Source organism: Jaculus jaculus, chromosome 22 (assembly GCF_020740685.1).
Source record: "Jaculus jaculus isolate mJacJac1 chromosome 22, mJacJac1.mat.Y.cur, whole genome shotgun sequence".
Taxonomy (NCBI): domain Eukaryota; kingdom Metazoa; phylum Chordata; class Mammalia; order Rodentia; family Dipodidae; genus Jaculus; species Jaculus jaculus.
In genome coordinates, this window is record NC_059123.1 from 5,973,939 (window position 1) to 5,986,510 (window position 12,572).

Here is a 12,572-nt window from a genome sequence, read left to right on the forward strand (position 1 = left end):
TTTTAATTTCCCAAATTCTAAAAGTTTTACTTCTGTTTTCGCTGGTTGGTTTTCTTCTGACTGGTGACACTCGTCTACTAGGATGAATTCCTACTAACAAATAATCATGAATTATATTTTGAAAGGATTAAAACAATTTGAAATGCCCTTCTCCAACCTTCTCTTTCTCTGCCTCACAGGTTCTCTGAACCTTGATCAATTTCCCCTGTTTCCTTTAGCTTTCCTCCTTCCCAAGCCATTCCTCTCCCCCCTCTTCTGGGTGCGACACCCTCCCTTGTTCTCTTTCTTATCTGCACATCATCTCTCCCTTTCTTCTCTTGCAACATGGTGATGAATATGCATATTAGTCCTGTTTCTAAAATCTACAGCTACCCAACTTTGCAATACCAAATTTACAAGATTAGTCGATATTATTGACTGGAATTTCCTTAATCACAATTCTCATATCTTTGCAATTGGGAATCAACTCAAATTACTCTACTTAAACACCTTTTCCAGATTTGACCTGTCTATGGAGTCCAACTAAATATTACTCTGTTTCTTCTTTATATTCCTCAATATTTCTGTAGAATATACCACCTTTCAGTAATGCCGGCTGTTGGAAACTTTTAATTTTTAATTTTTTGGGGGGAGTGGGTACAGCTTGACACTGCTTAATTAATTAATTTATTTATTTATTTTTGGCTTTTTGAGGTAGTTGTCTCACTCTAACTCAGGCTGACCTGGAGTTCACTTTGTAGTCCCTGGGTGGCTTCCCAAGTGCTGGGATTAAAGGTGTGCGCCACCATGACCGGTGTGATTTTCTTATAGTTAGAAGAAATAGAACTGACTGGGGAACATGTTAGAGGACAGGCCAGATGAAGCAATGTGGCTTCCTCTGCTGTCTCTTTTGGGTCAGTCACTGAGAAGGAATGACACTGATAAGTAGCTCTACAGAATGTCAATGAGGCTAAGAACCAAAGTCTCCAGCCAACAGCCACACACACATCATGAAAAGAGATCATCCATCTCCAGAGCAGTCCACAGGTGGCTGTAGCTCAAGGCAACTTCTTCATTACAGTCATGTGGCAGATTCTAAGCCACCGATAAGTAGCTGGGCTGCCCCCTTAGAAATTGCCAGATAATAGATGACAAGAGGTGAGATTTTGGGTTGATTTTTGTACCCAACAGCTAGTATAATACTTAGCACCCATGATTCTTCATGTCTTACCAGAATCACTCTTTTTTGGTACAATGTTCCTGCTCAGGAATAATTTCAACATCTTAAATCCTAGCATTGCTTTTACACATCAGACTGATGAACGTCTACACCTTTTCTTGTGACCCACATGCTACACATATTAAAATTCATATTTATGCTCTCCACCAAATTCTGTTTCATGTTGTTCTTCTCATTCATAGTTAAGGGGAGGTCACAATCATTATCACTTCATAAATTCAAACCCTAGACTCTTCTGTCTCCAACTTATAACCTACCTGATAAATTTTACTGTGCATAACGCATGTCATTCTTTTTGGTAATGCCTCTTTCATCTACCCTCCTCTTTGCTTTATTCTTGATTATTTCTCATGAAACTATAGGGCTCTCATGCCCTATAATGCAACGCTTCTTCTGATTTCACAATTGTTATATTGACAATAGTATACTTAAAGTTTTAAATATTTATTGCATTTATTTCCAAGTAAATGTGTGTGTGTGTGGGGGGGGGGGGTGCAGCTCATCAGTCTCTTGGTGCTGTAGATGCTTGTACCATTTGTGTGTATGTGTGTGGCATTAAATGTGCACTGGGAATTGAGCACAAGTCAGCAGGATTTCAAGCAAGTGCCTTTAACTACTGAGACATCCTGTAGCTCACACATTAAGGTCCTAAGAACATTGCTAAATGAAGAAAGCTCAGAACTCCCTACAAGAGTGTCCAATCTCATCCTGTTCAAATCTTTTATCACGTCACCACCATGGTGTCATTCAAGACTTGTCTGATCAGTGTGTTCCTCAGAAGTTTATCACTAAGTATTACAGTCTCGATTGCCCAGCCATCTATCTTTTCTTCAAATATTGGTGTAAATAATGTTATCTTTGGGCTGGAGGGACTGCTTATTGGTTAAGGCATTTAGCTGCAAAGCCAAAGGACCCAGGTTTGACTCCCCAGGACCCATGTTAGCCAGATGCACAAGGGGAGGCACATGCATCTGGAGTTTGTTTTCAGTGGCTGGAGGCCCTGGTGCACCAATTCTCTCTCTTTCTTCCTCTATCACACTCTTTCTCTGTCAAATAAATAAATAGCAATATTTAAAATATTTTATTTTTATCTATCTCCAACTCAGTCTGCCTAGGTTCTTCCCAAATAGATTTCAGTACTCTTCTCTGACTACATGGTTATAGTTATCTGTACTTAAAAATAGTAGATTTTGCTTTTATTTATCTGCACAGGGGGATAACTTTCCCCAGGTAAATTAAGAACTACTCAGGCACTAGGCTATGCTAGAGTTTTCATAATTGTATGTAAGTACTGAACTCATTAATGAATGTGTATTAAATTAGCATACTCTAATTTGTATATACCACTATGAATATAATTGAAATTTTTTGTCAACTTCTAAAAGTATTCCTGGTGTTTGGTAATTCTACCTCAGTTGCAAGGGTAACTCTCTTCACAGTGCTCTCATGGGTTGAGGAATTTTCAGTTAAAATGGGACAGTATGAACTTCATATTCAGATGGGTGATTGTTGATTCAGATAGTGTTACATTCATTCACAGCGTAGAAATTGAAATAAATTTCAGTGACAGAAAAGGTAATTCACCTACATAATAGCAACATTTTGTAACCATTTCTCATTACAACTAGTCATAAACTACAAGACTTAAGTTACATCTATAAACATAGCAGATGTAGTTCGACCTTAGGGGGCATTAGAACTGAGACCTCAGTTGGAAATTTCACTTGCGTGTTTCAAGCAGGCGTATGTAGAAACTTACATTCAAACTCTAGCACACGCCATGGGTGCTGTAGTGCAATCCAAGCTGATTTCATTCAACTGCCAAAAATCAACGAGAAGAAAAGAAACAGAACTTACCTATTGTGCTAACTCTCGCTGAAGGACTAGCTAGGGCTGCTGGGACAGAGGCTTTGAGGGGGCCTGCCCCACTGTTTATTCTCAGAGCTGGCATGTGGGGAGAGGTGGGTGATGTGGGTGACTTGCCGTCAGAGGTCTTGGGTTTAGCTGAGAGGTTCAGTGGCTGCGCCACTTCATCCTGCAATGACCATTAGAACATGAGCTGTAGTAAGGACAGGTTGATCTAGAATGGTCTAGCATAACACAGGTATGCAGCCTGCCATTCCCTGAAACAATCTTCACGTTTACTCTGCACATGACAGTGTTTGGTTAGCTGTTGACATAATGCCATTGTCAACTGCATATTACAAAGCCTCAAATGTACAACAGAAAATACAAGTACCCCTACCCATCTACAGGAAGAAGATGAGCAATGGGACCTGGTGAAATGTTCTTTTAAAGGCATGATTTATGCTCTTCATTTTTAGAGAGAGACATTACACAGTTCATATAAAATTGTTGTTTATCAGATTTTATTTTAAACTTTTGAAGGAGAGAGGTTGTATCTCAAATATCTTTGCTCTGTGTGCTGGTAGAGTCCCAGGACCATTCACAGTGGGGAACTTTAGTGGCTGTGTGGCTTAAATGAGAACTCCAAATTAACTACAAAAGGACAATTTCTAAATTTCTAATAAATCAATTATCTCCCTAGATCTCACATACAGATTCAATTTACAAGTAAAAATGGACATTTCCAATGTTATGGTAACATGTAGTATATAACCAACAAATGATATGTCTTTAAATTTCAGAATAGTGCTAATGATTTTCCTGGGAGTATTTTATACATGGTATGGTTATCTGTATAGGATCAATATAACATGGTTGGTGACTTCATATTATTCCGTGTGTGAAAAGCTTAGCTCAGTTTTATACTTTTCCACATTAGTTCTTATATGATTTCATGCATAATATTTATGGATTCAATAACACTGAAATTTCAATTGTGTTATATAAGAATCAGACAGTATTAGCATTAGATCATTTGTCTATTATTACAAATAATGTTATTTTATTCTTTTTCTGTGATTGAAATTGGAGTATTGTGACAACTGTTTGTGCAGTGTTTGTATTAAATCCAATTTTGCAGGGATTCTTAGCATAGAATCAATATTCATTTTCTGTTTAGCTACTACTTTGCAAGTTAAGAATATAAAATATTTACCAATAGCAGGAAATTTTGATTAAGTTAAATTATATTTAACCAAACAGGGCAATAGACAGAAGAAAGCATATATAATGATCAATACAAAATTAAATATATTTTTTATCAAAAACTATTGAGATAAATCACTCTATAAAGAAAGGCAAAATAGTATAACAACAGTGATTTCAACCTTAAGCTTTTAAAGTGACTTACTAGGCTATAACTATTCAATGTCTAGGAATCTTCAGGAAACCCATGCGTGGAGTAGGGAAAATTGCTCTAATAACTTCCTTCTTCAGCTCTGAGTTGTGTTTCACAGAAAAAAAATAGCTTTTTGGAATATTGGTGAGATAAAGTTGGCAATTTGGTATCATGTGAGATACACAATAAGTCAAATAACCACTATGCTATATTTACATATACATTCACAGAATCCTTGATAGAAAGTAAAATAATTTTATGATTGACCCAACATATAACTTAGAGAAATTTATTTTGGCACTTGGGAAACTATATAAGCAAAATTATAGCCAGATTATTTAATTTGAAATGTGCAGCTTGAGCTGTTCAGAAACACTCTGTGTGGTGCCAGGATCGTCAGCTACCCAGGAATCTTGTGTCCTTTTCATATAGTTGGGCATGAATAAATCCTTCTCTAAGTGTCCACAGGCTGACGCCATCATTAGAACCTGGGAATTTGTTGCAAGGCACATTGTTCACTGCACATATTTGAGGGTAGGTGTCGGTGACATGTGGGTCATTAAGTGTTGTCAGGTGATTCTGAGGCACTGGAGTTGGTGAGTTATTGGCTTATCATGAGACACTGTTTAGAAAGTTTTATTTGGCTTCCAAAAGTTCCATACCACAGGGAGGTAATGTTTTGGGTATATAATGTGACCTTAGTCTTTAAAATTTGGGGGGTGGGACAGATCATCTGGAAATAATAAAACTGGAAACACCTCTAGGCATAATAAACGAATATAAAAGTGACTGAGATGAAAAGAGGCCTCAGAGTTTGGAATCTCTATCTTCCCTGTCAATGAGGGTCTAAATATACCAACTTGCTGGGAGGGTCTCGGCTGACTATGGACTGTGCATATGACGGTCATTACTTTTTTTTCTTCCCACCACATCTTGTTCTGGCATCTAACCTCCATGTGAAACCTGTGGCTTTAGGGACTGTTCTGAAACTCCTTGGGAGAGGGCCGACAACATTTACAAACGTTTTTGGGAAAGCCTAGAGAAATTAAAAGTAGATCTTTCACATCACAGTGCAGTAGAGATGGGAGACATGGCTGGAGTATTTCCCCAGAGTCCAGAATGGGGTGTAAGTGTGTGTCCACAGGGAGAGTAAGGGTGTTGGGAGTACCCCATGAAGCAAAATGTCAGATGTCTGAGCTTGAAGCGCTAACAGCTATTACATGTGCACGAAAGGTGAGTATTGAAAGCAAGTGACCCATCAGAGCTTTCAGTATTCCTCACTCAAGGCACCATACGTGTTTGAAAGCCAAAAAGTGCAAGGCCCCAAGGACATACCGAAGCTGACAATTCCAGAGTTGACTTAAATGTCATTCAAATTTGCCCTTTTATATTCCGCTCCATTGTGTAACCAGGCTACTGCTGTATTTAATAAGAACTCACATGCATGATCTTACACTTTTAACTGGATGAATAATTTTGACTCATTGCATGGTATTTCAGAGTTTGGTACTTTAAAAATATTTATTTATTCGAGAGAGAGAGAGAGAGAGAGAGATAGGGATGCAGAGAGGCAGATAGAGAGAAAGAGAATGGTCACTCCAGGGCCTCCAGCTGCTGCAAACAAATGTCAGACTCATGCGCCACCTTGTGCATCTGGCTTACGTGGGTCCTGGGGAATTGAACCTTGGTCCTTAAGGTTCATAGGCACTTTAACCACTATTAAGCCATGCTGCAACTCCGCCTCTCTGATGAAAGAAATAATCTGATTACCTTAAACAAGGACTTTGGATGCTACAGGCCCTGCTACTATCCTACCCTTGCTCTGCTTGGGATCACATTCACCCTCTCCTCCCTCTCTTTCTTCTCCCGCCTTGCTGCTACCCTGTGGGACCCAAAGGAAACACGTCTTTACTATAGGTTAGGAAAGGTCCGCCAGAGTGGTGAAACCAGAAAGAAATATTACAAGGATACTGGATTGAAGAGTGCTTCCTGGCCTTTCTATCAAAAGACGTGGGAGGGAAAAGGTCTCCACTTGTCCATCAAATGCACTCCATGGAATATAATCTAAGGAGAGCTTTAATGATCTCACGATGATTCTCATAGTTCCGACGAGTTTGGGCGTCTTCCTGGTTCCGGTACCAACTCTCTACTTAATTAGTAGGTTAGCCAAGATTACTGTATGTCTTAGAAAGGACCTAGGCTCGAGCCCTTCATGAACAGGTGTTAGGTTTTTATTGTTCCTTTGGATTCATGTCATGAAGTGTCTTGCTGAGTAGGCAGAAAGCTCCAGGAATTCTTTGATCGATGTATTTTTGCTATGTTAATGCTACCATTAGACCTCATTGCCATTAAATGCAAGTCGTATGCTATTTAGCTAAGTGCAATATGCTCATTTCTCCTTTGGCTTCCTTATTTTTCCTTCATACACTTTTGCTTAATGCATACACATGCCTGACTCCTTTAAAAGTAGATTTCAGTCCCACACGTGGAGACCCTTGCTTCAATGTAGAAACCACAATACTTTTGCATTTGAATTGTTGAGTTTAATTGACTAAAAGGTAGTCAAATAGCACCCACCAATTTAATTCATGTCTTTAAAATGCCCTTTGTTCTTCGTTAATACTTCTATATTTTTCCTCATTTTCCTTGTTAATTTAATGACCCAATGCACTGAATTGCACGACCCAATGCACTGAATTGCACAAACGCACACTTAAACACAGCCTATGTACATTAACCACACATCTGAAAACAGAGGAGAAACCTGAAAGTACACCTCCTGAAATATCAATTGTGGCTTATATTAAATTTTTTCCCCACTAAAACAAATTTGCTTTGAAATCTGCAAGACAAAGAACTCATGTTTTTTTTTTTTTTTGTGCATACAACCTTCCTCTGACAGCTGGCCTCTGAGATAGACCTTAATAGTTCTTGCTTCTTGTGATTTGAGCGCCTGTGTTCTTGGTCTCCTCCAAAACTGAGAGGGTCAATCTGTCTGCAGTAGAATGGCCCCACAATGGCAGTGCCTCTCTTCGGTCACCCTTTTTACTTCTCTGCTGTACTCTCTCTTGTCTCCCCCATCAGGCCATCCCAAGTGGCCTTTCCCTTTCCCCATGCCTTGATTTCTTTCACCGTCTGGAGATGATCTTGCCATCCTCACTGAGGACAATGTCTCCTGCCCTGCCATTGGCTATTTGTCTACCTCTAACACGTTCCTGCCTCTGCCTTTTGCATCGTGTCATTGCTAAGGACCCGGGGCACCAGCCTCCCACTAGGAAGCAGAGACCTCCCCTTCTCACCCTGTGTCTTGCCCACTCTGGTATGGTGAAGAGAAGTTTCCTTCTCCCTAGGTATAAAACTCATGGTTTCGGTTTCTGCCTCCAGCCAAGGAACATGCTGGAAACCCTACTGAGAGCCTCCCCTCTTGCCTCCCTCTGCGGGACCTGTCCTGTTTTTGAGGAATTGGCTATTCTCAGCCAATGTCTGTGGCATGCTGCATGCGTTTACACATGTATACATGCCTCCAGATATTTTCATTCCTTGGGTATACTGCAGACCCAGAAGAACTCCAGTTCTTAGAGAAGCCAGCTGCCCTGTGGTGGGGACGACTTACTCTTATATGTCATAAAATCTGCCTTAATTTGTATGTAATACTTTTCAGAGCCAGGTGCCATTTCCTGCAACATTTTGTTTCCTTTTTAAATATTTCTCCCCTCCTTTATCAATTTTATTTTAGCTTCTGACACTCCAACATTTTCAATTAGATTATTTTCAACCTAACCTTGCCTCTTCTTTATTTCCAATATGTTTAAAAGGTACACTGCACAAGTTCAGTTTCCATACATATGTATAGAATAATATTAAATGCAATGCCCTTTTGCCTACTACACTGGATGAAAAGCCACTCACAGACATTCTTCACAGCAAAATTTTCTAAGTATTACTGAAAAGAGGAAGACAAGAGCAAGTTAAGTGTCACCAATACCATTTGATGAGATCACTTGGAACATGAGCCAGTATAGTGTGCATGGCTTTTCAGTCTCAACTTCATATAACCTCTGGTTACCAGACAGTTTCAACATCATAGTGATGATGGTTATTTTGTCCTATGGTGTTCATCACACGTAGGTGATTGCTATTATCTTTTAAAAAAATGATTAACAGTTTTGTAACCAAGAGGTTAAGAAGAAGCACAGAGCAGCAAGAATTGACACTAATAGTCATGCCAGTTCTTCTTACCTAATGCAAATCTCCAAAAGCTTTTAAAGTACTTTAGGAGAATTAAAAAATTTGGTCCCTCTACGCACAGAAAAAATATAATGCCTTCTTGCCACAACCTAATCAGTCCTTAAGTTCATGATGAAATTAACAAGTTTGTGGCCCTGCTTCTTTCCTGTGTTACTAGAAGACAAGTTATAAAAAAAGATACTGGAGCTGGAGAGATGGCTTAGCGGTTAGGCGCTTGCCTGTGAAGCCTAAGGACCCTGGTTCGAGGCTCAATTCTCCAGGACCCACGTTAGCCAGATGCACAAGGGTGCACATGCGTCTGGAGTTCGTTTGCAGTGGCTGGAAGCCCTGTTGCGCCCATTCTCTCTCTCTCTTTACCTATCTGCCTCTTTCTCTCTGTGTCACTCTCAAATAAATAAAAATGAACAAAAAAAATTAAAAAAAAAAAAGATACTGGTCATGGTCTACCAGGCTGTCAGATGATGAAATGGACTCCCATGTGCACACACACACATAACATGGAGCCCATTGAGCAGTATAGCTTTACAAAGCAAGCTTTAAGAAAGAGAAGCCATGTATATCAAACTTTTCTGCCACCCCTGTGCTTTGTGGTAGCCAAACCTGGGGCTGAAGATACGAATGAATGTACAGACATCTCCATTGATTCTACAGAAGGAATTGATAGTTCTCTCAATAGACCCAAAATAAACATCATAAAAACAATTAGAACATGCAGACTTTTTTAGACTTAGAGAGGTAAAAAGAAATACCACCAGAAGGGATGGATAATCTATCATTCAGAAAATCTACAGCAGGGGCTGGAGAGATGGCTTAGCACTTGCCTATGAGTCCTAAGGATTCAGGTTTGATTCCCCAGTAAACATGTAAACCAGATGCACAAGGTGGTGCATGCACAGAGTTTGTTTGCAGTGGCTGGAGGCCCTGGCATGCTCTTTCTCTATCTGCCTCCTCGTCACTCTCTAAAATAAATAAATTAAAAACAAAAGAAATTCAAAAGCAGGGCTGGAGAGATGACTCAGTGGTGAAGGTGTATGCCTGTGAAGCCTAAAGACCCAGGTTCAATTCTCCAGGTCCCATGTAAGCCAGATGCACAAGGTGGCACATGCATCTGGAGTTAGTTTGCAGTGCCTGGAGTCCCTGATGCACCCATTATCACTCTTTCTCTCTCCTTGTCTGTCTCAAATAAATGAATAAAATGTTTTTAGTATTTTTTTTTAAAAGTAAGTCAAAAGCAAATAGTGGATGATGTTGAAGCAAAGGAAAATGAAATATTTGGAAGATAATCAGAAGGATCAAAATTTCTTTTCAAAAGTTACCTGTGGTTCCCTAAGGGTTTATGATTGTTCTAGAGTCTTACGAGTCATTTAGCTATAAGCAGACTGACCATCACAAGAAAACAACCCATGAGGCATAATCACACATGATTCATTGAACATTAATTGTAGCAATTCAATGAAAGGCTTGATTTCCAGTACTCACGTACTGCATGAGTGCGCCCTCAGAGACACAACCCCCCGTGCTCCGAGAAGCCCACTGTGATCACTGTTAGGCAGTTAGGACAGTTAACTGCTGTGTTTATCTGTGTAGAGAGACTTCAATGAGAGCTGTTTCTGAGGAATGGAATCCTAAGCAAGGATGGATGGGTGTGTGTGTGTAAAACAGACATGAAGGTAGGTGCGAAACAGATCAATAAAGGATAGGAAAGTCTAGGGCAATGCCTCATATTATTGACTATACCAATCACACCAGCATTTATTTTATATTGTTGATGGCGAAATCATCACAACTCAAGTAATTTTAAAAACTTTTCTCTACAGAGGGCTCTTTGTCAATAATCAGTACAATTTTCTTGGCATAACAACTTTCTCATCACTCATTGTTGCCTGTAGAAAACGTAACTGAAACATAACTAAGCATTAACTCTTACATGCTAATTAGTTGACATTCATCAAAGCAACTCATGATAAATTCTCATCGCTATTTCTTACTAAAGTGCTTAAGAATTATTTATATTTGTATACCATGTATGTAATCCCCACAGCATAAATGCCACTTTGACTTGTGAGTAACCAAACAGGATCCTTCACACTTGCTAAGAGGATTCTTCTAGCATTCCAATCCCAAGTGAATTTTTCTACCATGTGGATGCCACAGTTCATATCAATCTTTGGAACCATGGCCACCTTTCCTTTCTTTTTTTTTTTTTAATTATTTATTTATCTGGAAGAGACAAAGACAGAAGCAGATAGAGAGAATGCCTGTGCCAGGGTCTTTAGCCACTGCAAACAAACTCCAGACGCACTTACCACTTTGTACATCTGGCTTATGTGGATCCTGGAAAATCAAACCTGGGTCCTTTGGCTTGGCAGGCACGTGCCTTAACTGCTATGCCTTCTCTCCAGCCCCTCTTTTCTTCTTGATGTCCTTAGAGGTAAAGGTTGGAAGGCTTCCCTGCTCTCTCAGCTCTCAGCTAACAAAGCCATTTTCAAGAACTCCTTGGTGAGAGGCTCCCTCTTAATTTAATTCATAATTTCCTGAGGTCATCACATCAGGTAAGAATCTTTCCTTTCGTTGTAGGAGAGGAAAAGAAGCATTAAATTTAGACAAAGGGTAGGGCTGGAGAGATGGCTCAGCAGTTAAAGGCACTTGCTTTTAAGGCCTGAATGCCCTGTGTTCGATTCCCCAGTACCCAAGTAAAGCCAGAGGTGTAAGGTGGCTCCTGTGCGTGGAGTTTATTTGCAGTGCCTGGAGACCTTGCACACCCAATCTCTCTATTTGTATTCTTTTTATCTATCTCTCTTTCAAATAAGTGGAAATATTTTAAAAAGACAAAAGTGTTAGCCTGTTTTGTCAAAGATATAATTGTTAACAGCTAAAATCATATAATATTGTCCTAATTTAAAAGAAAGGATATGCCCCATAAGATGGGTAGCACATGCTGAATCTGAATAATTGTTTGTCTAAATGCTGGCCATCTTATGGTGATTTACAGCTGATATCTACACATCCCTTTCATTTTAATGAAAACGTCAATAGAAGGATTAAGGCATTCTTTGGCTTCCTGACAGGCACCAGGGGGAACCTGATGTATTTAGAGAATTCTAAGAGGTGATGGTGATTTAGCAGAATGCCAGTTAAGGTTCCTTTTTATGTCATAATCCGATGGCAAAATATTTTTCTCAACATATCTGAGATACTTCGGTTAATAATTTCAGAATATAAGTGAAATAAAATCCCAATAAAAATGAAAACGATGAGAGTTGAACATCAGGTAAGAGGTTGATTTAAATTCTAGTGAACTTGACTTTGGATAGAGGCTCTCACAGAATCATGATTCTGAAGTGTCTGCACTGAGTTAAGCATGTCATGAGGCATGAGGAATGGCAAGATTAATTTATCAGATATTCATTTAAGAAATAGTCAATTAAAGTAATTAATGTGTCATGAAACTCGGCTGTAATGCTTCATGTTTAATTTTTCCCAGCCCATGACATTACAAGAATAATATACTTCACTGTCTGGGTAGCATAAAGGATTTTATATGGTAATGCCAGTGACAATATTACACAGAGTTTTGATCATACTGTTCAGACTGAATCAAAATCTTATAACATTATCTTATTTTGAATATTGCTTGGATCTACTAGATAATCAAATAAAATGATCTGTCTTCTTGATTGATTACTGTAGAAAACAATGCAATACACATACATATGTATTTATACAACTATAAAATTATATATAACATACACATTATATGCATGTATGGTACATATATACATTTTGATAGAAAGTATACATCATACATAATCTATTACGTAGTGCATAATAATACACATAATTCATAATAATTCACATGCA

At 38.9% G+C, this 12,572-nt stretch overlaps 1 protein-coding gene across 8 annotated transcripts in view; it reads right to left on the bottom strand.

Annotated features, from left to right (window-relative positions):
- Sox5 (SRY-box transcription factor 5) overlaps nt 1–12,572 on the bottom strand; it is an 896,761-nt gene that overhangs the window by 37,641 nt on the left and 846,548 nt on the right. For all 8 annotated transcript variants that reach the window (XM_045139445.1, XM_045139444.1, XM_045139447.1 and 5 more), the window contains one exon: nt 3,077–3,254. In XM_045139445.1, coding sequence (XP_044995380.1) covers nt 3,077–3,254 — 178 coding nt within the window. The remainder of the gene's footprint in view (nt 1–3,076; nt 3,255–12,572) is intronic.